The 26911-nt window shown below is 37.4% G+C and overlaps 1 protein-coding gene across 2 annotated transcripts; it reads left to right on the top strand.

Moving 5' to 3' along the window:
- LOC115923654 (COP9 signalosome complex subunit 1-like) lies at positions 1-26911 on the top strand. Of its 2 annotated transcripts, XM_030984787.1 has the most exons (14): positions 1-123; positions 3006-3095; positions 3849-4027; positions 5289-5456; positions 6243-6378; positions 7119-7196; positions 7930-8067; positions 8856-8950; positions 10058-10244; positions 10553-10690; positions 22682-22768; positions 23418-23465; positions 24579-24603; positions 26158-26911. In XM_030984787.1, exons 1-14 carry the CDS (start codon positions 100-102, stop codon positions 26172-26174), a joined length of 1410 nt encoding a protein of 469 aa, XP_030840647.1. In that variant the 5' UTR covers positions 1-99; the 3' UTR covers positions 26175-26911. The 2 variants fall into 2 exon arrangements, with proteins under 2 accessions (XP_030840647.1, XP_030840646.1); XM_030984786.1 differs by lacking the exon at positions 24579-24603.

Genomic DNA, 26911 nt, shown 5'->3' with positions numbered 1-26911 from the left:
TTTTAAAGACACCATAGCACAAATTCTTTTGTTTTCCTGGCTAGCTTCGCCGAAATCCAGTTTTCCTTTCACGTCGAAATTCAGAAATCACCAGGAAAAATGCCGCTTCCTATGTATATGCAGGTAATATAACAACAAAATAATATATTTGTGTGCAAGTATTGGCAGATATGATCAATTTTTATAGGAACGAGTGTTGCAGAGGTACTTTGTTAGTGAATATTTTAATTGAATACGTGCACTGTGTATATTACTAGGGTGTCTGATCGCGCACCCGATGTTGTGTGCTAAAATTCTTCCCATAGAGATTACACGCATCCCTATGCAGTCTACGTGCATTGCGCGACCATGCAAAAAAAGTCAATTTTTTTTTTTCAATTCGAGATTCAAACCTTTATCTGTTGTGATCCTGAAGGTGATAATCAATAAATGAGGTGTCATATGAAAGAGCAGGTAAATTCCAATATTTCTAAAGGGGCGTAGCCCCCGAAATTCTAAAAATATCTTGGTCAAAACAGCAATTGAAACATTGTGTCCTGGCTAACTCTGAGGTTTGTCACTTTTGAGATATGACGCCCCGATCGATAAGTAGTCCCAGTCCTAAGGAACAATTCTATGTGCTTATATTTTCGCTAGCCCCCAGGGATCACAACTGATAACAGTTTAAAAATACCCTTCTCGCTATTTGGTGGATCAGCTAATTAGGGGGCGTGCGCTCCGCTCAGTCCAAACCATGGTTACATCGCGTAACATCTCCGCGCACGAACGAAACCCCAAATTCAAGTATGGGTGGCCATTCGCGGCATAGAACCCGGAAGTGAATACACGTTATAGTCAATGGCAATATCGCGGAGACATCTCCGCGATATTGCCATTGACTATAACGTGCATTCACTTCCGGGTTTATTGTGCGACGAACGCCAACCATACTAGTCAATGGCACATGTCGCGGAGACAGCGTAGCTCAAGCTGCAAGTCGCGGATTGGCTTAGCAGCATGCGTACGGTATGCATACGCTTGCATATCGCGCGATACAGCTGTTTGGCTAAATTTAGCAAAACAACATCACTCTGCGTAGACGTCTTTTTCGTCGATTTTGACCAAAATGATATGAATATACCAGCGTTTTGGAGGGGCTGTAACTTTTGATAGAAACATCGGTGAGACTTGAAATTTGAAATGTATTATTCTGATAACATCTTTTATTCAAATATCAAACAAAAATGGTGAAAAACGATCCCAAATTGAAAATTGAAAAATCGTTCAGACACCCTAATATTACACTACACTTTACAGTCCCACATATTTAAATTGCTGTAATTTGTATGTCAGGATGTGTACCGTTGGAGGTGTTGGCCTAACTTCCTAAGTATGATTGAAGACGATCCCAAATATTGAGATAACTACATCAATAGAAAGATTTGAACCCCCATAATAACACTAAATGGCATTCGACTGACAAAACAAGTTCAGAATGGCGAATTTATGCCAGTAAACTCCACCAAAATCTTAGTTGTCATGGTGGTTGTAGTCGAAAATGCGGATTTGCACGGAGAAAAAGGTCCTCTATTTATTTATGACTTCTTCTTCTTCTGGTATACTCCTCAACGTTCCGTAAGGAACCAAGTGAGGAGGATGAGGGGGTGCGCACTGTTCTTGTTTAGTTCTTATTGCTTGAGTCTTGGTTGCGGAAAAAGTTGGTTGCTTGGAGTTTGAAGGTGTCGATGTTCGTGGTCCTTTGGATGTCGGAGGGTAGTGAGTTCCAGTCCTTGATGGTACGTGGAATGTAGGAGTGTTTAAAACAAATAACCTCACAACTGGTGATCATCAATCAGTAGGGACACTGGTCCGAGAATAAGGGTTGTCCGCTTATACAAAATTTGTTTTCGTTAACGCGGACAGATGGATGATTTTAGCCCATAAAAGTAGACGGTGAACTGGGGCAGTGGGGGTATCTTATTACGTAGAAGCCATTTTTTAGCATTGCCAGCATGCAGATCGCAAAAAAAAAATTCGTGAAAATGTGGACAATCCTTATTTTTTAGGACGCAGTTTGTCAGAGTTTACGAGGAAATCCTCGTTAATGCAGCCGATCCACATTCTCGGACCTGATCATGGCTTAGTGAGAGCTAATGGCAGTGATATGCCCTCGTAAATGCTATCCTGTCAGAGAAACACATTTTAAAATTCAAGACTCATCTGGATGGAGAGTGACAAAAAAGTAACTTGAATAAGGTTCATAAGCTTCAAAGAGTTCATCTTTAATGTCCACTTAGCGATGTAGAGTTGTGGTACTTACAATGTACATGGTACATGGATACAAACAGGTAAACAGACGTCTACATTCATTCAAAAAGACAAATTTCATAAAAGATGTTTTGAGTTATATCATGCATGAAGAAAAAAATTATTACAAAAATAATATGTATACAAAGAAAAGGGCAAAAAAGATGATTAGTTTTACAGGTGTCAATAATGTATTGGATCATTATCTGTATCATTATTAATATTATTATCATCATCACCATAACCATCATCATTATTATTATTATTACTTTTATAATGTTTTGCTAGCACATCTGCTAGGTTACCTGAAGGTAAATTTCCTTGAGCATACTACCAAATTAGGGTGGTGTTTCACAAAGATCCTAAGTTGAACTTATCTCTAAGTTTGACTTAATGATTACGGAAAGCCATTAAAAATAAAAATATTGTGTAAAAGTTATTTAAAAAAACGTAAAATGTTGATTCAAATCATTCATATTTTCTATTATCATGGGAGATTTCATGTTCTTGATGTGGAATTTATGAAAAGTCTAAAATACTTTTGCTTTTGACTATATTTCATTATAAGGCTTCTAATGGCTCTCCATAATATTTAAGTCCAAAGTAGAGTTAAGTTTGACTTAGAATCTTTGTAAAACACCTCATGGTCTGTTATCTAATCCGCAGCATTCTCCATATTGTTTTATGATTACAATCCTTGTTGTTTTCTCTATGTACAGGGCCCTGCAGAGCCAATGCAGGTTGATATGCAAGGAGAGGGCTCTGACTCACAGGAAGAATTGAGGTACAGCGTGGAAAATCCAACTCTGGTAAGAATTCATTCCAGGGGGGCGTTTCACAAAACTTGTCATCAGTGGCAGATGACAGTTGTTGTTATAAGCTACTGAAATCCTTGCTTCTGATTGGTTATCAGAAGACTTGTCATTTGTCATTGAAAAAAAAAAGCTTTGTGAAATGGGTCCCAGAACAACAACACAAGTTTAAATGCTAAAATGAGTTTGAAGGTGATTTTATCTTTCAACTTGTTTGCCCCCCCCCCCAAAAAAAAAAAATATATATATAGAAGACATTTGCTGACAGCATATTGAAACAATAAAATAGCTATTAGGACATACATGAAACTGTAACTGGAACTGCTACTCTTTAACGATAATAGCAGGTATCCATGACTCCTAACATGTGGAATGCTCTTTCCAGATTTCAAGCGTCACTCAGTCTTTTCCATACTTTGTATAGTACAGAACACAATGGTGCTGCAACATGAATGTGTATCTTTGATGGGTAATTTGGTTTAAATAACACAACTAATATCCTCATAAAAGAATACATTCATACATGCCACTTTAATCACTTAATGTGATAGCTTTATGTGTGTGTGTACTGGTAGTCTGATACCAAATGAATGTTGAGCTGGAATGAAAGAAATAACTTTTTTGTCGTTGTTTGTTTCATGATAACCGGTAGTTTTAATTGCATTTTGTATTTTCTTTATTCATACACAATGACAATTTAGTTCTCTCTGTTATATTTTTTTGATATTTGTTTTTATAATTTGAATTTAGGATGTGGAAGCTTATGCAGTAAGTTACATGGGATTGGCGAAAATCAACAGACTCCTCTTTGTCGCCCTCCACTGTCCAGCCTTTAAGATTGAGTCTCTTCGGATGGCATTGAACTACACACAGACAACCTACAATACACACATGTACCAGCTTGTACACAGGAAACTCACTGATGCTGTGTAAGAAAACTATTCATCAATTGATTCTTCTGTAGCTCTTTATCATTATAAAGTATATATACAGTTACTGTATTATATACGTCCAACTTATCTAAATACTAGTATCTTGTTTTTCATTGTACCTCTCTTTGTCAAATGTATGTATCTATCATTTTGTATATTTGCTTCTTTTGTTTTATGCTTTAGAAAAATTGGATAAAGACTTTATTTGAAGAAGAAAAAAGAAAAAATATATCATTAACAACTAAATTATTAATACCCTTGTAAAAAAGAAAAATGTTGTGTGTTTTTCATAACTCAAGAATGGAAGGTAAACTGGTTGAATTAGGGCCTTTTATGAATGCTTTTAGATGTAAGCTTGAATATATGTCACATTCTCAGAAACATACATCGGGACAAATCAATTTTTCACATACTTTAAAAATTACAAAAACTTGGTACGGGTATGAATAATTTAGTTGTTAACTATAACTTGGGAGGTAGATATGTTGTCTCTTTTGTAACATGAATTTGTTGGCAAAGCTTCAGTAGATCTAAATCTTTTGAGTTTTGTAAACAAAAGAGTACCTAATCCTTAACCCTATCTAGCCCGGGGGGGGGGGGGGGGGGGGGGGGGGGGGGGGGGCCTCTAAATTTTCGCGATAATTTTTTAACGCAAGAAAATCTTGCACTGAAGTTTTGGGACTTTTTTTTCTTTCGAGTCTTGCGCATCTTTTGAAAGAAATTTTCCGAAAAAATCGGACCTACCATTACAAAGTCACATGTCCTTTTGTCTTTGCATGGCAGCCCGAAAATCGCTCATTTTTGTGATTTGAGTACAAAACATATGGAAATCTCATTTTTCAAATAAAGAGATAAAACATTGGTCTGATTTTTTGGCTGTATTATTATCCCAAATGGTCTAAATAATATATGTAGTGAAAATTAATGTTTGAATATGAAGAATATATGATTTGTGGATAAAAATGTGAATGTTATTACCATATTTGCATAAATTACCTTAAATATGCAAATGAGTGAATTTTTCAAAAAAAATTGAAATTACCATAGCATTCTAAACACTTCACTTGACATGCATGCAAATTTTTGCGGCGATAGGTCTTTTCACGGTCGAGATCATAGGCTTCTAAGGCTATGATTGCACTAAATTGGAATTGCCTTATGTTGTAGCAATTTGATACATCCCAGCTAATCAACAAAAATGTTAAGATGTTTTTTCCCCCATTTTTTCTTCATTTGTTCTTGTTACTAACCATTGCAGATCCAATGCGTCGGTGTTACCTGATGCCGTAGCGGGTGTAGTGCACAACATACCTTCTCTGGACACTCAATGGATTGAAACGACCAATAAGAAAGCTGCTCTCAAGCTGGAGAAGCTGGACACGGATCTCAAGAACTACAAGAGTAACTCTATCAAAGAGAGCATCAGGTAAATGTGACCTTTGATCTCAGTGACCTTTGACCTCAGTGACCCATAGTCATAGAGGGGGATCAATCTATCACATAGTGTACATCATGGTGCGAACCTCCACCTTGGATTAAAATAAGTATGTATGTATGTATATGCATATTATTTAATTCTAATTGGTCTCGAGGATGCACCCGTATCATACACGTTTCTACCATGGTCTAAGGTAATTTATGAATTGAGGCCAGTTAGTGCTATGTGCCACAATTTGTCGACTGTAACAAACCTGTAGCCACAACTGTTTAATGAAATCAGTTTGATGAAATTCTTCTGTTTTATTGTCAAGCAGAATATAAATTCCTAACTTATCCTTTTTAATGGCTTCATTTTACGGATGATATTGAGAAGAATTTATTGAATGACACTGGGTACAGTAATTTTGAAGGTCAGCCCAAACCCCCATATTCTGTGAAAATACCTGTTGGTATGATCGGGCGAGTAAACAAAACTTTAAGATATTGTAGACTTATACAAAATAGATTCACTATTGATAAATTGTGGTTAAATGTGTGACCTAAACAATATGATTTGACCTTTTTTTCTGCACATTTGCCAGAAAATATATCAAACGGGACAAAAATGTGAAACTTGAGGAAAAATCTGACATGTTAATTTACAAGATAGATCATTACTTTTGCTAAGTTACGACAAAGCTGAATACCAAGTATAGATTAAAACATCAATTGTTCTTATTTGAAGATGATTGTATCCATCCCCCCTCCCCTTTCTGCTCTCTAACCTATCTAGGAGGGGTCATGATGACCTAGGTGATCACTACCTAGACCAAGGAGACCTCAGCAATGCACTCAAGTGTTACTCCAGAGCCAGGGACTATTGTACCAGTCCCAAACATATCATCAACATGTGTCTCAATGTTATTAAAGTAGGTACATTTGAGATTTTTGAGACTACTCACAGTTATTCTAGTTGGCGTGTGTAGCAGTTGTTTTCTTTAGCAGAGATGATTATACATGTAGATTGATGGAAGACTGTAAAAGTAGAAAATTTAATGACTTTTTAAGGACAGCCATTTTTAGGGCAAAAGACTTCACACAATTACACCAAGTTATGTTGTGATTCCATTATTCTGCAGCATGAAGCTTTCGCATATCTGAACCACTCGCAAAATTTGTGAAATTTGTATGCACATTTTCTTGTTTTACAGTAGAAAGGATATTCAAAAGGCCATGTCTTGCGTCGTCTTGGGTATATCGCAAGGTTGAATCTGAAATGAAACTTTGTAAGATGTACCTTTCAATATAATGAGCAGTGTAGAAACACATGTGTTGTTCAGAGCAAGAAGCTTATCTGATTGTGTTACATTAATACTTCGGTTGCTGTCTTTGATTTTTGCATGTTCACTCGTTTACCATGTGTGCACTCTTCCACAATACAATATGCACCAATCGAGGGAAGGATTGCTTCGTGCAACACAGTGGCTTTCCAAAATCACCCATTTCCGGCCTTGAGTAGCTCCATGACACCCGTTTTGTTAACATCGGTTTTGACTAAATAGTGAAACAATCTTGAAGCCTTTGGTTATCCATCCCCTGATAATTACAATGTGGCACATGGTCATAAAAAGAGTTAAAATGAAATTTTGAATTATTTTTTCTTTATCAGGTTAGCATTCATCTCCAGAATTGGTCTCACGTGCTAAGCTATGTCAACAAAGCAGAGGCAACACCTGAACTTTCTGAGGTAAGTCAAATAGAACATCAAACAGATTTTCTTGAATAGTTCTTTTCTTTCTTTTCTTTCCCTGTATTTTTGTTTTTCGCTTCATCAATATTCTTTATACAGTAGGCTTGCGGGTGCACCATGTATTCTTTAGTCTTCTTTTCATCATCTTTTTTATGAGCAAAATTAATTAATACCTGGTATGGCATATTTGTACTGGTGTAGTTAAACTGAGGGTATAGTTCATGAAATCTAAGCAAATCAAGTTTTTCTATTCTCATATTATAAAAAGTAATATATCAAAGCAAAAGAGGCAACACAGTCACTATTTTTGTCATATGCACCTACATGTATGTTTTTACTGAATTTGTCTACACTTTGAGTAGAGACCTCTTTACGTTTCAAGGATTATTGAAATTTGGAAAATCTGTATTGCATGTAATATCTTGGGGTGGTATTCTGATAATGATATTATATTTTATGTTAGGAAACCGATGTTAATTGTGACAACAACAACAAAACAAGAAAAATAATAATAGGTTAATAGCTACTCACAGCTGGCTTTGTTTGTGTAAAACTTTAAGATACATCTGCGCAGGCACCAATTACAAGTGGTAGCTCCACGCAATTTGAGTCTGTTATGAAAACTAACATCATTTTCCCCAAGCATGAAAGAAAACATCGTTTTCAGAATAAGGCCTCCGTTTTCATGGATGATCAATGTTATTTATGAATTTTTTTTGTGACCTGACAGAAAGATACTAAAGACAATTTAATGGTAGCCACCAAGCTGAAGTGTGCTGCTGGATTAGCCGAGCTAGCCACCAAGAAATACAAGCCAGCGGCCAAGTACTTCCTGCAAGCTTCCTTTGATCATTGTGACTTTCCTGATGTAAGTTCACTCTATGAAGAGGTGTAGAGGTGTTGTGGTCTAGTGGATAAGTTGTTGGACTGTGTATCACAGGGTCGCGGTTCGAGTCCCTCCACGGCACTACTGTCCTTTGGCAAGATATTAATCTACATTTGCAAAGCCAGGGTAATAGTTGAAGCGCCTTGAACACCATGCATGGTGGATAAGTGCGCTATATAAATATCCAATATTATCATTATTATTATTATTATGACAGATTCATCATAGATTGAAATATTAATTTCCAAGAACCTCCATGTTTAATATGCCATAACTGAAAACCAAATTTAATGCGTACAACTCTGCAAAAGTGTGAATTGCCTTGATGCGAATTATTTCATTTACACATTATGAATAATTGTATTTCAATATTCAGAATGCAAATTGCACATTTGATATGTTGTTAGGTTGGGCAACCCATAATGTTTTTCCTACCTAGCAACAACTAATGTACCTATGCAATTTGCATTCTGACCTTTGAAATATAATGTAAAGCTTGATTTTTTTTGGTAATAAACTCTCTATACAGTATGTTTATTTGAGTCATTAATTGAAAGTGGACATTTGTGAGATTTTGCAATACAATTTTCCCAAAATCTTTTCTTTGTATCATACAGTGAAGTTCATTCCTTTGCCTATTTTATATCGAACCTATGTAATCTAATCTATGAAGACTCAACAATAGCCTTACATGCATTGTCATCAGTATTTATGAAATGATCAACCTTCTTTTATAACAAAAACTCTTATTATACTATCACTATATACAGCTGATGTCACCAAACAATGTAGCTATGTATGGTGGGTTCTGTGCTCTGGCTTCATTTGATCGACAAGAACTACAGAAAAATGTGATCTCCAGCAGGTAATAGTGTGCCTACTCCAGGGGGGTGTTTCACAAAGACTAAGATCAACTTTAAGTTGGACTTAACTATGACAGGCCATTCATGCCACCGGATGCTCTCATCACTGGTCTCTTAACTATGATCTTTAGATAATATTTCTTCCTTCAATAATGAATTATAAAAAATTATAAACTCTGTAGATTTGTGATCATGATTTATACGTCCCTTGAGAGACCAATGCCAGTAAACGTTGAGAGCAAACAATGGCATGAATGGCCATAGTTAGGTCCAACTTAAAGTCGATCTTAGTCTTTGTGAAACACCCCCAGGGCCCCATCTTATAAAAGAGTTGCGATTGATAACAAATGATTTGCAATTAATATCCACCACATCTCCTATCTCTTTAGTACAGATTTTCAATTGATATCAATTGGAAAATTATTCATTATCTATCACAACTCTTTTATAAGACAGGGCCAAGATATTTGATTGAACATCCTTAAGATGGCAACTGTTGACCATAGTGATTAGACTGTGAATAACGCCCCCTTGTGATCAGTATAAGATACTGTAATAACATTTTGCTTTTATATAATGCTTAATACATCAGCGGTGTCTCCAAACACTTTAGAGATATATTATTACCCGGTCGTCTGATTGTTAAAATGATCACCTCCAGCACCTCAGGGCACCCCCCCCCAAAAAAAAGTAAGAAAACAGTAAACTGTAAGCAACTTACCCAAGTTTATCCCATATAATTGGGTTTATACAGCTGTGTATCAATCAGATATTAATATCTAACTCTGGGGACCGACCTTCAATGTCATCGTCCAAAAGACGTACTTGGTCCAACTTGCACCAACTTTTTGTCCACAGGGGCTCTTCCAAAAAAGAGGGGACTCTTTTTTTAATTCAAATTTCCATTGAATCGGTACACATGCCACTCCTAAATTCTTTGCTATTTCATCATTTTTTTTTAAGTCTGCATTTTCCACTTACAACTTTACAAGTTACATGCAGCTAATGGTCAGATCTCCTCCCACTGACATGCAATAGATTAACTATCTTTTATATCAATATTCATGAGATTTGTAACACTAGGAATGATTGTATGTTTTACTTTTCAGTTCCTTCAAACTGTTCCTGGAGCTGGAGCCACAGCTGAGAGATATCATCTTCATGTTCTATGAGTCCAAATATGCCTCCTGCCTCAAGCTCCTGGAGGAGATTAAAGACAATCTGCTCCTTGACATGTATCTGGCTCCACATGTCACGGTCCTCTACTCACAGATCAGAAACAGAGCTCTCATACAGGTTAGTCCATCTATAAATAATAGTATTAGTTATGAAGATGGTGGTGGTAAGGATGAGGAAGAGGATGATGATGAGGATGAGGATGAGGAGGATGGTGAGGAGGAGGGGGAGGATGTCACGAGCTCCTGGAGGAGATCAAAGATAATCTGCTCCTAGACATGTACAAATAGAAAATATGGTCTACTGGTATTTATAGGCAGGTGGCCTTTCTATGCAGTTCTTTGCTAAAGCATGTTTCACCATACTTGTTTAAATAAATGATGATTGTGCTCTGGTACCAAAACTATTCTTCTTCTCTTCTCTCACAGTACTTCAGCCCGTATGTATCAGCTGACATGCAGAAGATGGCCAGTGCATTCAATACTTCTGAAGCAGACTTAGAGGATGAACTCATGACGCTCATCTTGGATGGCCAGATCAACGCTAGAATTGACTCACATAACAAGGTAGGCTTCAAAAAGAATGTTATTCAATTCCAGGGATGTGACATCTTCTTAACACTGCTAACGTCTTTGATTTTTTCATCCCTTTTTATTTTCCAAATTGGTTTTAGTTTGTACACTTTATAATAAACATGTCATACAGCATGTACAATACACATACATCTTCAGCCAACCCACTGCTTTTGCGGTTTCAACTGTTTAGCTTTTAATAATAATAGTGACTTCTTGTGTAGCGCACTGGTCCACCTTTCGGTGCTCATGGCATGAAAAAGTACAAGAACAACAGTAACAAATATTGTATCTCTGACAATTTATTATGTTTTAGTGAACATGTCAGAGATTACATTTCATAAAAAATGTTGTCAAGGTCACAAGATCCACAAGGTCAATGTCAAGGTCAAAAGGTCAAGGTACACTAACATGTAGAAATCTTCAAAATTATGGCAGATTTGGTATCCTTATTGAATTATCCTTCCAACAATACCAATTTTGTGAAGATTGACCCTTTAGCTCCAGAGATACAAGGGTTCAAAGGTAGGCGACCACGCCCATTTTTGCTGAAAATCTCAAAATTTGGTGGGCCGTATCTCCCTAACCCCTCACCCGATTGACCTAAAGTTTGAGATTGGGCTGTGAGATCACCCTCAACATGTACACTAAGTTTCATCAAAATAAAACAACTGTTGGGTGATTTGATATGGAATGACCCTAAAGTGACTTGTGAGTGAGACAAGTCGAAGCATTGCTATATATGCGCACATGCCCAGAGTTAAATGTGGGTTACGTTTAGTTCTATGCAATCCTTGAAATTAAATCTTTTTCTTTCCCCTTGTTCTCTTTAAAGATTTGAATTGCACACCTTGGGGAAGGTTTTATGTTCTGTTTATAATTATACAATGATATAATCTGTTTTCAGTTACCATATTTTTATGCCTCCGTTACGAAGTAGCCGGAGGCATTATGTTTTCGGGTTGTCCGTCCGTGGTAACCCGACACATGCTCCGCCGACGATTGCTCCGCCGACATTTACTCCGCAAAACGCGACAATTGCTCCGCGACATTTGCTCCGCGACATTTGCTCCGACGTCAAATGCTCCGCCGACAGTTGCTCCGCCGACAGTTGCTCCGCCGACAGTTGCTCCGCCGACAATTGCTCCGCCGACAGATGCTCCGCCGACAATTGCTCCGCCGACAATTGCTCCGCCGACAATTGCTCCGCCGTCAATTGCTCCGCATAACGCGACAATTGCTCCGCCGACATTTGCTCCGCCGACATTTGCTCCGCCTGAAGCGACACTTGCTCCGCCGACATTTGCTCCGCCGACAATTGCTCCGCCTGAAGCGACAATTGCTCCGCCGACATTTGCTCCGCCGACATTTGCTCCGCCGACAATTGCTCCGCCTGAAGCGACAATTGCTCCGCCGACATTTGCTCCGCCGACTTTTGCTCCACCGACATTTGCTCCGCCGACAATTGCTCCGCCGACAATTGCTCCGCCTGAAGCGACAATTGCTCCGCCGACATTTGCTCTGACGACATTTGCTCCGCCCAAAAAGTGTCCCATAAACTACAAATGCTACTAGTACTACGACAAATGCTTCGCCGATAATATTTTCTTTACACCTATTTTTTTCGTTTCTTTTTTTCTTCTTCATTTTCTGAATGCATTTCTTGAAATAATGTAGATGAAATGAAATGAATGAATGTTGATGAAGTGGGAGGAAAAAAGGAGTTACCTAAAAGTCATTTCGAATATACTGAAATAACTTTCCATCTATCACTGTACGTCCCATATAATGTATACTAAACACTCATTACATGTCGTGGGAAGTTTTTAAAAAAAAGTAGAGCAGCAAGCCACATTCCCCAATACGCGCATACCTCCTAGTTAATTTCAAGTAGCTCATCAATATGTAATACCTGAAATTACCTCGATGAATGCATCTTACTAGGTAAAGCATTATACAGTGTACTAGGTCATCATGGAAGTTTAGAAAATAAGGGCACTTTACGCACTTATATACGTAAGGAAGAGAACCCATTCAGACGGGAAAATGAGATGGCAGCCTTTCTGCTTATTCACATTTATACAAATCATTTTGTAGCAGTTTGATGTTAGTTCTTCATGATAAGCCAATTGCTCTTCTTCCGGTGGCTTCGTGAGTCCCTTAAATTATTCAGTGAAAACAAAGTACTCGAATAGCGGAGTGTTTTACACACTAACATATATATATATATTTAAAGCTACATACACTTAACTAAAGGAAAGAAACCTTTAGAAAATGGACTGGATATTATTGAAAATATTATTCTAAACAAGAATGTACTACATGATTGTATTACTTTACGTTTCAATTTCACGAGAGAAATAGAACTCGAGAGGGGGAGCAGAGAAGAAGTGATGGAAATGAAAGAAGACTAATAGCATGAGAGGAAAGAAAAGAGCAAGAAGACAAGAAAACGGTGTAAACAGGAAAAGGAGGAGCATGGGAGAGAGAGAAAGAGAGAGAGAGAGATAGCCTTGAGCTTTGGATCAGCTAATGAGTAATACATGAAACAGATTTTGAGCGGAGTAATTATCTTTCGCCGGAGAACTTGCGTAAGGAGCTATAACTTTATTTTTTATTTTTTTAAATCAAACATTATGGGGAATAGCAAAAAACGGTTGTCTTCTTTGCTCTTTTCTTTCCTCTCATGTTATTAGTCTTCTTTCATTGAGGTAATTTCAGGTCTTACATATTGATGAGCTGTTTGAAATTAACTAGGAGGTATGCGCGTATTGGGGAATGTGGCTTGCTGCTCTACTTAAAAAAAAAAAACTTCCCATGACATGTAATGAGTGTTTAGTGTACATTATGTGGGACGTACAGTGATAGATGGAAAGTTATTTCAGTATATTCGAAATGACTTTTAGGCAACTGCTTTTTCCTCCCACATCATCAACATTCATTCATTTCATTTCATTTACATAATTTCATGAAATGCATTCAGAAAATGAAGAAAAAAAAAAGAAACGAAAAAAATAGGTGTAAAGAAAATATATTGTCGGCGAAGCATTTGTCGTAGTACTTGTAGCATTTGTATTTAATGGGACACTTTTTGGGCGGAGCAAATGTCGTCGGAGCAAATGTCACCGGAGCAAGTGTCGCTTCATGCGGAGCAAATGTCGTCGGAGCAAATGTCGTCGGAGCAATTGTCACCGGAGCAATTGTCGCTTCAGGCGGAGCAATTGTCGGCGGAGCAATTGTCGGCGGAGCAAATGTCGGCGGAGCAAATGTCGGCGGAGCAAATGTCGGCGGAGCAAGTGTCGCTTCAGGCGGAGCAAATGTTGGCGGAGCAAATGTCGGCGGAGCAATTGTCGCGTTTTGCGGAGCAATTGACGGCGGAGCAATTGTCGGCGGAGCAATTGTTGGCGGAGCAATTGTCGGCGGAGCATCTGTCGGCGGAGCAATTGTCGGCGGAGCAACTGTCGGCGGAGCAACTGTCGGCGGAGCACCTGTCGGCGGAGCATTTGACGTCGGAGCAAATGTCGCGGAGCAAATGTCGGGGAGCAATTGTCGCGTTTTGCGGAGTAAATGTCGGCGGAGCAATCGTCGGCGGAGCATGTGTCATGGAACCCCGTCCGTCCGTCCGTCCGTACGTCTGTACGTACGTCTGTACGTACGTCCCGTTCTCGTGATCACGTTATCTGAAGAACGGATCGATGGATTCCTACCAAACTTTGATCATATATGTATCTAGCAAAGTCGATGAACTGATTAGATTTTGGGGTCACGAGGTCAAAGGTCAAAGGTCACAGGGCTCATTATGTATGCAAAAACAGCTCGTGATCGCGTTATCTGAAGAACCGATTGATAGATTCCTGCCAAACTTTGGTCATGTATGTATCTTGTAGAGTCGATGAACTGATTAGATTTTGGGGTCACGAGGTCAAAGGTCAAAGGTCACAGGGCTCATTATGTATGCAAAACGGCTCGTGATCGCGTTATCTGAAGAACCGATAGATGGATTCCTGCCAAACTTTGGTCATGTATGTATCTTGCAGAGCCAATGAACTGATTAGATTTTGGGGTCACGAGGTCAAAGGTCACAGGGCTCATTATGTATGCAAAAACAGCTTGTGATCGCGTTATCTCAAGAACCGATTGATGGATTCCTGCCAAACTTAGGTCATGTATGTTACTTGCAGAGCCGATGAACTTATTAGATTTTGGGTAACGAGGTCAAAGGTCAAAGGTCACAGCGCCCATTATGTATGCAAAAACAGCTTGTGATCGCGTTATCATTAGAACAGATTGATGGATTCCTGCCAAACTTAGATCATTTATGTATCTTGCAGAGCCAATGAACTGTGTAGATTCTTGGTTCATAAGGTCCAAGGTCATGGGCTCATTATGTATGCAAAAATAGCTTGTGAACGCATTCTCATTAGAACTGACAGATGGATTACTATTTAACTCTGGATATCTTGCAGAGCCAATGAGCTGAGTAGATATTAGGATCATGAGGTCAAAGTTCAAAGGGTCATATATGTATATGAGAAATTGTTTGTAATCACGATATTCTGAGAACCTGTTAATGGATTACAATTGAACTTGAATTTGAAAAATTTCTTCTGTTTTGGTTTGTAAAATTGCTCTATGACGGAGGCATCATTTTCGACTGCGCGCAGTCGAATTCCATCTAGTTTCAATATTTTTAATATTTTTTCTAAATTTATTAATTTGTTTTTTCTTCATTTTTTTATTTTTTTATTTTTTTATTTATTTGGTTATTTATTTATTTAATTTTTTATTTAATTTTTTATTTATTTATTTATTTATATATATATATATATATATATATATATAGTTTTTTTTTTTTTTTTTTTTTTTTTTTTTGGGGGGGGGGGCACTAACAAAAAATGTTTCAAGAAGAAGGGACACTGTCATGATTTGAAGGGCACTGGATGAAGAACAAAGCCATTGATCAGGGGAAGGGTAAGGGGGCGGTTCCCAGTGTCTTCTTTCCATGTTCTCTTCTCTCATTCCTTTTAGGCCTCCACGTTTTCTGTCTTTTTGGGAGGGGGTAAATGTGCCCCTCTTCTCTTTGGTACACCAATGAATATGTCTGAGTATTCCTTGTTTGCTACAAAGAGAGCATCTTACAAAATGAATCATTCATAAGAGCTTATAGCAAGCGCAAATAAGGTAATTATCGTCCAAACTTCATAATGATAAATCTGTTTGGGCCTGCATTGAGCCCACTAGAAAAAATAACATCTTTTAACCTGCTGGTAACTGAACTGGCATGTGCATAATAATTAGTTGAGCTGAGATGCACATTTGAAAGTAATACCTTCTAAGTCTTACAAATGCCACTAAGTTACAAACATGTCTATGGTTTCTTGGCATCATTCACAAAAGTGTTGGAGGTGTTTTTCGTAGGTCTAGGAATTCTTTGCAAAGCCAGCTATGTAGCGATGCCATAGAGCTGACTTTCTAATCCTGTTACAAGATTCCGAAGAGCATCCACATTGTTACCGCCTTCCCTCTGCATGGGGCAGATTGAAGGGGTTGTGGTATTCATCCATCTTATAATTTTCTTGTGTAGAATGCGGGTGTTTTTGTAAGGGCTGGTCACACCTAAACTGGAAAGCTTCAGGGGCACACTCTAGCATGCACAACAACTGAAAAAGGTTCAGAAGGATCTTTTAGGATAAGGGTTGCAATTTGGTATGCAGGTTAGGTTTAGGGTGACAGTTAGGGTTATATATCGGGTTGGGTCCAAGGTTCAGTTTAGCAATTTGGTTTAAAGGCATCGTTTAACAATGTTAAATCTGAGATGCATGGCCCTACGTGTTATAAGTGTCTGTGATATAGTGTAATATTGAAACCCTAAAAAATTGCGCTTCAAAATGATCATCAAGTTCCTCAAAAAGTAAAAGATATTTGAGAGACCGGTTTTACCATACCCATTTTCCCCAATAGACTCTAGTGATATGAAAACCGTTAGGAGAACTAATTTTCAAATTTGATTTCCAATCATAAATATCTTGATAATCAGACAGGCGATCGGCTTGTAAATTTTATGGGTTCCTGACTGACTGACCTAAAGGTTTATAATTTTCATTGCAGCATGAGCTAAATCCAGGATTTTGTTTCAGAATCTGAGACAAAGTTACCCATCCCTTTAGTGATACAAATAACTGGAGAGTAATTGTTGCAGGAGCATGTATCGATCAGCTCCTGGTGCACACAGACCCTCTCCCCCCCCCCCCCCCCACCACCGCCCAAATCCCATTCAGGATTGATACAATGCTTAAAAATGCAAGCATGCTGGGCCTGATCAACACAGAACTCTATCTTTTGTTTCCTAACTCTTCCAGGAAATATGTTTATTTTGAACCTTGTCCTACCACTTAAAGAGAAATAACAAGCAATCAAGAGGTCCCAGGGATGTGGAAGATTCTTCTTCCTCGGCATCCCTTTGATTTATGTGTATTGTTCTGGTCATGGCCTGATGCATCCACTGATGAAGCTATCCAAATGGCACCCTTAGGCCTTTCTTTGTAATATGAACCCACTCAGATTTAACCCTTTCATCTTCTCTCCGAGTCTTTGCGGCCCTTGGAAGGCAGCTGTTGTAGGGCTTTGAAGCCCCTCTCATTCTCATCCTCATATCATCATCATGTCAAACCTCCCTAAAGCTCCAGGTACTCCAAAATTGTAAAGATCCATTCACATCTGGGGGGTGTTTCACAAAGATTCGAAGTCTAACTTATCTCTAAGTTGGACTTAAAAATTATGGAGAGCCATTTGTAGGCTCAAAATAAAATATATTGATATATGAAAATGTAAGTATTCTAGACTTTTTATAAATTCCTCATCAAGAACATGAAATCTCCCATGATAATAGAAAATATGAATGATTTGAATCAGCATTTTATGCCTTTTAAAATAACTTTTATAAAATATTTTCAATAATAATAATAATATTATTAAAATATTTTCAAGGATGCTAACGGCTTTCCAAAATTGTTCAGTTCAACTTAGAGATAAGGTCAATTTAGGATCTTTGTAAAACACCCCCTGAAGTGATGAACTGTGGCTGATAATCATGGTAGTGGAGATGTGAGTTGGTCTAGCGGCACGTTCACTTGGTCAGCTCTCTGTCTTTGCTACAAACTGACTGTGGCGATCCCAAGCAATCTAAGTGGCAAAAGATGATAAACGCTCTCTATCATTCATTCCTGTACAAAAAGGTTTACTTTAATCACATTTTATTGAGGGATAATGGGTGTGTACCCATTCTTTGTGTATAGATCTTCAGCCTTTCTATTAGACCCCATCAAGAAAAGATTGAAACAGTTCCCCTGTGATCTATTAAACTTTAAAATCCTTCCTTGTAAGAAAGTAAATAAGGTTTATAGCTCACAGATTTCTTCTGTCCTACCCTCCTGATGTGATTGAACCTGGGCCGCTCATTGTTACCAAACGATTCCTTTACAGTGGGTTTGAGGAGATGTTATAAAACTCATTGTGAGAGAGAAGATTGGAAGATTTAATGACCCATTGAATTAGAAAGTCCTAATCTTTAGGAGAGCCTGCTTACACCTTACCCATGTCCTGAATGCCACAAATGGGTTCACTTTGCGGTTTAGAAAGGGTATCACTGCACAATGGGTCACACATAGTGTGTATGTGGTTTCATAGAGTCTACACATTCTATTAGAGATAAAAGTAAAGTTATTTTCATAGGAAGTTAACTTTTTTGTAAAAGAAATTGTCTGGAAGTATTTTGGAAAGGTTAAGTTGGTAGTATATAAAAATTGGTGTACACCTCACTTGACATGCATGCACATTTTCGCGGCGATCGGCCGAGATTCCCCCCAGGCTATGCAGTTTCAAACTAGCCCAGGCTATATAGGGTTAAGCCTATGGGAATACAAGAATTCAGAAGTCAATTGGTTAAGTCTAAATTAGCCAAGGTTTCCACATATTTCAGTAGCCTCGTTTGATGTTTGTTCATAACTACATGTGGAAACAAAACGAATACATGTACATACATGTACATCCATTTGTAAATTTGTGATGGATTTGTGATGCATCAGATACAATCATATAACAAGCTTCCTGTCCCAATTGTTTTCTTCATCTGTGAATGATCTGGCATATTTTGATTTTAAAAAAATTAAAACCTGGCTATCAGATTATCCTGTCACTTTGATAGTTTTAAATGAGCGTAGTTGGTCCTAGCCAGTCGGGATATTGAGTTATCTTTCAAAAATACTGCTACTGCTGCCGCTACTACTACTACCACAATCCCTACCATGCACTGCCACTTCCACAAATGTTCACCCTGAGGGCCCTGCAATCATATTATTACCCTGGCTTTATTTAAGTCGGAAAGCAGGACAACTCGGTGCAAAGAACGCAACTTTACAATCAATAAAGCTCTGATTTGCATTTGTGCTGTTGGGTATAATGATGTGTATTCATATAAGAGGCGTGTCAGTAAGACCATTAATCAATTTCTTCAGAGATTATCCATTTTCTAAAGATCTCTTCCAGCCAAGTAAGAGACAGCGTTAATTACATTGTTTGGACATGTGTTAGCATTCAATGCTGAATCCACAGCACTTGTACGGTGCCATTGACCTGTTTCAAACATTCAAAGGCACCTGATTAAATGCTGCCTAGAGCAAGAGACATCTCTTCTTATAGAGACAATGGGTGGTATTCTCATAAGTTAATCCGGGACTAAGTCCAGACTAAACAAGAATTTTAGTTCACACTTCTATGGAATGCTAAGTTTCATCTTCCTCCTTCAATATTCATGACAAAGATAATCTACCAAAGACTTTGTTGAAATTCAGTTTATACTCGTATTATCTTTTTCTTCCAATTTCATTGCAAAATTAATTTTTTGGACACTTTTCATTGAGGGATTAAAATAATCTGTACAGGGTAAATGAGTTTGCAACAAGCACTCCATAAAAGTGTGGACTAACTTAGTATGCGCTACCGGAATGCCACCCAATACCCCTCACTATAGGTGGGGCCAATATCAAATGGTGTACCAGTAGCTATCATACAAAGAGATTATTGATTTCCTTCATCATACCTTTTTTCTCAAGTAAATCCTTTGTTTTGTGGGAGCTGGGGTGTAAAGGATGATAACACACCCTGGCCACATTCTTTGTACACTAATTGCTCTGTACATCTTTTCATGAGAACCTTTGAGGGTTGACTAAGCTTTTGCCCCTGTTTCGGGGAGTGGGGGGGGGGGGGGCATCATTTGAGAAGAGAAATTGAGGAAAAATACATGGAAAAACACAATTCAAAGAACCAGAGAAAGAATTAGATGGAAACCATTGATCACCAATTTCTGGAACAGACAAGGCACCTAGCAAGCTAGCATTTTTTGTTTAAGTGGGGAAACATATTTATCCTGTAAATGATGTTGATATACCGTACTGAAAATATGAAAATTAAAAACTGAATTATCATCAAGTATACATTAAAGAATAGACTATAGGGATGACATTAACATAGAAAATAAGAAATTATGAAAATTACTAGATCTAGCAAACATTTACAAGAAGAATATTGAAGTGTTTGTGTGCATATATGTTAATTTATGTTAATTGATAGGGGAGTATCAACTTTTGAAGCTCATATTTTGAATGTACTATTCCTTCATGGAACTAATAACATACAAGTCAAAATAGTTTGTGGTGATTGGTAGACTCTAAGTCCTATGGGAGGGACTAGAGAAATGAAGATTATTGACTTTACACGCAAGGGCACTAGATTCACAGACTCGAGTCGAACCTGGGACCTCCCAGTTCCAAATCCGATTCTCTCAGAGGCACCTCGATACCAAAGGGTCCATTCATGCTTCTACCCTGTTATGTAATAAGCCAGCTAACTCTTTGACAAAAAGGATCCCACAATAGACTATTCACCATTCAAACCCGCCCAATGCATAATTATAATTATGGAGTACATGTACAATAGCCAGTAGCATTCACTTTGAAGCAGGTTTAAGATGAGTCCCACTTAGTGGAGGAGCCAATCCAGGGTCTTCTGCAGTTGAAGAATTTCTTAAGATCTCCCTCAAAGACCTAGATACATAATACATAATTATAGACTAGTTGACATTCCTTTCTTTTTAAGTTTCTGAAGAGATGCCCTTATTTTTTTCTTCAAGATTCTGAAAAGGTTTTATATTGCCAGTGTAGTCTGTGAATAAATCTATGACCAAATTACATGTGTGAGCTGTGGAAAGAGGGACATTTGTCAGTATATATATTTCTTCTCTCTTTGTATTTTGCATATACATGCATGTTATGGACATGAGACGTAAAGAACTCTTGAACGAGTCATAAATGAAAAATCTATCAAAAAAGTCTTTATACAATGTATACACCTGTATGTACATGTACAACGATTCTATTTCATGTTATCAGTTTGTATATTGTAAGAAATTGTTAAGTTTTGGTTTTAAAGTATTGACTGTAATACATTGTAGGTAATTTTGTTTTGTTTCCTGAACTTTACTTTGTACCAAAATACTTTGTGTCGCCCTAAGGGATAAGGCTTGACAAGAACATACCTGGCCCCTTTAAGCAAGCAATAGTGTCTCTTCTTGTTTATGTAAAATGTGAATATCATTGTTTGAAATGTATTGCTTTATTGCTGTAGGTAAATAGATTTTAAAAATCATAAATCATAATCAAATCAATCACAAATCTTTTTTTTTAAAACACCTGCAAGTATAAATTAGCAAGTATAAATGCAAGTATATGCCTGCTACACTATCACAATGGGGCTGGACTCACAAATCAGTTCAAATGTATATTTTGCAGGGAAAAAAACAACTCACTGAATGTATTCACTGACTGCATTTTAAATTGGAAAGTGGTTGTGCAACAGCATGAATATTTAAGTTTGAACCATACAGACAGTTACAAATTGGAATTCAATTAGAGAAAGCATGAATGTTCATCCATTGAAAAAAAAGGGAATAAATCAATATGATCACTTGGATGTAAACAATTAGTTGTAAGCTCAGCACCATACTGCATTGTACACAATCGATTTTGGAAATGAGGAACAAATCACATCTTTACGTACCTTTCTTTTAAAGCCCTGCTGCACTACTTTTAACTACTTGCGCCCTCTATACAACCAACAATGCCTAAGCGGTACCCGTTGATCCCCCACGATGCCCTTTTTCTTATGTTAATTGAGAGCTGATTTGATGAGATAACCACCTGCTAGTGACCTTGCAGGGAGGTCTAGTCCCTCCTGGTCAAACCAGTGCAGAGGGGCTTTAATCACATGTAGTAAAAGAAGTCTTTTCCCTCAAAACGTGACTCATATCCTTAAAATTTGATCAGAAAAGAAATAAAAAAGGAACTGCCTTTGATTCTCTCTTTTATAACACGTTTGTTGCCGTCATCAATACAGATACAAATTCCATTACATCAAGTAATAATAGACTTTCATCAATACATGAACAGAGAAAGTCCTGTTATTGTCGTCTTTCAGAAAAACTCCTTTATAACCATGCCATAAAAGATGTGAGTCCTTCAAAGTGAATTCTTTAGTCCTTTTAGAAATTGAGAATTAAACCTCTTAATACCGGTATATACATGTATTTCATTGAAAGTTACAATTTCTTTGAAGAAAAAAAATACTTGTAACCTACTGAACAAATTAAAGCCCCCCCCCCCAAAAAAAAAAGTGTTTACCATTGAAGACATGCATGTAAATTATCAGCCAATGTACTCTACGCAATATTCAAATGAAGAACAAAATGAAAGGGGGACTAGCTAATGAAGGGCTTTTGTTGAATACTTTTAGATGTTAGCTTTTATATGTCACATTCTTAAGAATCGTAACCAGGGACAAACTAATCTATCTCATACTTGGGAAATTACAAAACTTGGTAAGGGTTATAATAATAATTTAGTTGTTGACTGTATTTATTTCTGTTCTTTTCAGATATTGTATGCCCGAGAGATTGATCTGAGAAGCTCCACGTTTCAGAAGTCTCTTCTAATGGGAAAGGCTTTCCAAAGAAGAACAAAGGTAAGATGCCTAATCTTAGTTTTCCCTTCTATAATTGGTAGAGTTTAGGAAAGTTCAGAGGATGGTTCTTTTATATGCAGTGTACAAGAGACAATTGACAGCTGAGTAGCTTATATTAGTGCTGTATTATGCTGGTACATAAAGGTAAACAAAATACAAAGGGATGCTTATCTAGAAAACAAATAACTCATATCATTCTTTACTTCAAGAATCTATCCAAGGCATTTCAGTTATTATTATGCTGCATTATTGTAATCATAATTTGTTTTGGTTCAGTTGTGACCAGTTGGTAAAAGCTGTGGGGGAGGGGGGGGGGGGGGGGCTAAGGATTATGGTAATACTGTGGTGGCTCTGCTTTGATGACTGATGCAAATGAAGTTGAAGATCTCCAAATTTATAAATATTGTCATAATCAGACTCAACACCCATATCACATTTATATTCCATCTGGCAATATTGTTCATAAAGTTTAGATGTGAATATCGAGCATGTACATGAACATTGAGAGGAAACCACTCAATACCTGATTTTCTGCTTCATCTCCGAAAGCATAATAAAATTTACGACTTCTTGAGTTTGACACTGATTGAAAGAAATTTGTTTAGTTCGTGCAGAATTCACCAAATTGTCATCATTTTCTCTATTGCAGGCTTTAATCTTGAGATCAGCCATGCTTAGGAATAACATTCAAGTTAAGGTAAGTGAAGACGATAAAGCTCTAATCCCTGGACTTTCACCCAAATCATGAAAAGGCAGATTATTCCAGTCAAGGGAAACTTTGTTTTTGTGATGATGATTAGAGAATATGAGGAATTTATAGAAGTATGTACATGTGTGAAGGGTACTGAAATGAATGTGCATGTACATGCATTTCTTTCATATTTTCGGTTGAGCCGAGGACAATTTTACTGTGCGCTGATTACGGCTGCCAGAGCAAAAGCCTGAGGGTAATAATATCGTCCCTGTTTTCACGAAGTGACGGTAGTGAGGAAAATCGTCAGGCAAAGTGAATGCAATTTTTTTCACTACCGTCACTTCGTGAAAACAGCGACGATACATGTGTATGCATGGGGTTTTAATAGCAAATAGCCGTAAATTTTTTATCATTCTTGATCATCAAAACTTTCTTTTCTTTTTGAAGCATATCAAATTAATTTCAGAAGAAGAAAGAGAAAAACAAAAAGCCTTTCAATTAGGTTATATTTCTGGTGACTTTATGATATCTATGGACAACTGTGCTAGTTAGCACAAACATCATGACTTGTCCTACCTCACAACACGTAATGTATGCAATTTGCATTGTGACTATTGAAATACAATTATTTAACAGGTGAATGAAATAATTTGTTACAAGGCAATCATCAAATACTTGTGCATTGAGTTTGATTACGTTATGAAAATGGCCCAATGATTTAATCAGATTCTTGCATTAAGGATATGGCACGCTTGCTTGTTAAGCCCCCATCACACCAAACAAGTTCTCACTACGTTCTGGAAACTGTTGGCAAACGGGCTCAAACTGTGTGCAAACGAAGTTGAACGTAGTAGCAACCGTTTACGATCTGTTTAAGAACTTCATGGGGTCTGATGGGCTCGGACTTGCTAGTATGGTAGAGTGCTCTAGAACTGTGAATAAAGTATGAGCCTGTTCAAAATTGTCCCTGTCCTGGAATTAGACAGAGGGACAACGTACTCAGGACGTTTCGAGAACGTAGTGAGAACTAGTTTGGTGTGATGGGGGCTTTACCATTATAACCACTAACATGAATCTTGTGTCGTTTCTTCCAATGTGGACGCTAAACTGTACTAGTTCTCTAATGTGAGTGTGAACGGAGGTGAGGGCTTTATATTGCCTGCCTGCTCTCCCATGTTCTCCCTGTTTGCCATATAACCTGCTGCAAATCAGAAGGGCGTTTCTAATAATTGCTTTGAGTTTGATCCAAAGATGCCACTTTCACGCGTTTGCCAGAATTCAGACTCTGTCACTTTTTTTCTGTAAAGCTTTTTCAAATTTTTGTTAAATGCGAAAAAACAAGAAAGGCCTGAATATGTCTTGGTCTCTTTCAGGCTACAAGCAAATGATACTCCTAAAAATAAATACCCCAATGTTGCTTACTGTAGTGTATATAGTTCAGAATGAAAGAAGACAACCTGTTAAGCCCCCTTGTACTGTGTTTCATATTACATAATGATATTCATTAAAATTTAGCATGGTAAAATCTGGAAAGTCAATGTACTTGTTGAAGAAGAATCCTTAATTGGTGTCAATTGTTTTGTGCAAAATTGCACATGTGGCAAAGAAGTGACCACGCATAGAGCCAGAGAAAGCAACCAAGTGTTAACAGCTTGTTTTTAAGGTGAAATTAAAGTGAAGCCCTTCTGTTTCTCCACAGATGGTGCACATGTAAGCATGTGAATAAAATTACTTTCTACATTTTGGGTCATTCTCTCTTAGCATTTTTTGTTCCATTTTTACTTTTTTTCCTTTCATATGAACGTTGTTTGTCTTTTCATCATCATTTTGTATAATTATGTCATGTACATAAAAATGTGAAATTAGTCAATTTGGTTGATTCATCTTAGATTTCATTGCCTGCACAACATTTGTTTTCTTCTTCAAATTCTTTTATTTGCTGATAAACCAGATACCCTGACAAAAAAAGTTTCCTTGTTGAAAAGAATGTGCCAAGCCCTTTGAATCTTTATTTGGAGATATTCTGGCCAGGGGGGAAGTGTGTGGATACCAAAGCATCAGGTTATTTTTATTATTTAGTTTAATATAACAAAACAACCTTTCATCTGCTCACAGTACATGTACCTGTTTATCTACTCCTCCCCCCCCCCCCCCTCAGTTTGCACACGTTTCCCAGTTTCTCCTTTTTGATTGTTTTGATCCCCCTTCCTTCTCGTGGAGATACTGCTCTCTGGTGCAATATTGTAACAAGAATGAAAAGTCAGAAATGTAAATGTAGGTGCATAATCATTTTCAATGTATGAAGGTGTTCAAAATTTGATTTGAATATTGTGCATATCGTCGCTGTTTTCACGAAGTGACGGTAGTGAAAAAAAATTGCCGCAGATTCACTTTGGGTGACGATTTTCCTCACTACCGTCACTTCGTGAAAACAGGGACGATATGCTTAGTAATAGAAATAAAAGGTGAAGATTGTATAGTGTACTTACATGGAAATGATAGATGGTAACTTAAATCTTTTTGTTGTGAGAATTGCATATGATACCAAAAAATGCAAAGCCTTGTGTAGGTATAACAACAGGAATGAGACAGGCATAGTTTTGTTTGAAGGGGATGAGAAATTGATTTCATGACTTCAAATTTTTCTATCGTCATCACAGGTTTAATTATTACTTTCCTTTTTTTTTTTATTCAGCTACAGGACAATTCTAGTGCATCAGAGGGAGTAGCGGTAGGAAGTGGAATCACCCAGTCAACACGATGATAATAACCGCTCTACATGTAACAGTCATTCGATACTATCTTCTATCCACATGTACAATATTATCTCATTAGCAGTGAAAAATGTTTCTCATGTTATGACATTATAACTATTCTACTCTACTTCTCACATGTAAAATGCATTATTTGTCATATTTGAAACGATGCACAAGACGTTTTTCCCCGTAAATAGGGATCAATTTATTTTATGTTAACCTTATAACAGGTCTAAATGTCAACTGGCGGATGCATTGCACATTCAAACATGATTATTGTGTTCATATGATGCTTTAATACAATAGCAGAACTTGAAGGATGAGATACATGAAGTACATGTAATGTAAACATTGTGGTATTTACATGTATACGTACCGATACATGTTTATTTAGGAGAAAGTAAAAATATTTGAAACCTTCTTCTTGCTAATGTTAGGAAAGGGCTTACTTAGTCTTACTCTTTGAAGTGTCCACTAATACCAGGGCCCCATAACACAAAAGGTTTGCAATCAGTTGCAAAATGACAATGGCCAATCAAGATCATCCTTGCTTGCACATAATGTTCAAAAAGCTGACCGTTAACCGATCAGAATCATTGTTCTATATTGGCAATTGATTCAAAGCCTCTGTGTTACAGTATATGGCTCAGATGGGAAAAAAGGTACATGTACATCCACTGTGGTAAAAAAAAA

The sequence above is a fragment of the Strongylocentrotus purpuratus genome, unplaced genomic scaffold (assembly GCF_000002235.5).
Source record: "Strongylocentrotus purpuratus isolate Spur 01 unplaced genomic scaffold, Spur_5.0 spur5_scaffold_14, whole genome shotgun sequence".
Classification (NCBI taxonomy): Eukaryota; Metazoa; Echinodermata; class Echinoidea; order Camarodonta; family Strongylocentrotidae; genus Strongylocentrotus; species Strongylocentrotus purpuratus.
Note: the sequence above shows the minus strand (reverse complement) of the source record. Positions and strands in the feature narration are given on the sequence as shown.

Coding starts and splice junctions, on each gene's coding strand:
- LOC115923654 (XM_030984786.1), top strand. CDS start 100: ATGCCGCTTCCTATGTATATGCAG. Junction 3,096..3,848: donor GCGTGGAAAATCCAACTCTG/GTAAGAATTCAT, acceptor ATTTGAATTTAG/GATGTGGAAGCTTATGCAGT. Junction 8,951..10,057: donor AAAAATGTGATCTCCAGCAG/GTAATAGTGTGC, acceptor TTTACTTTTCAG/TTCCTTCAAACTGTTCCTGG.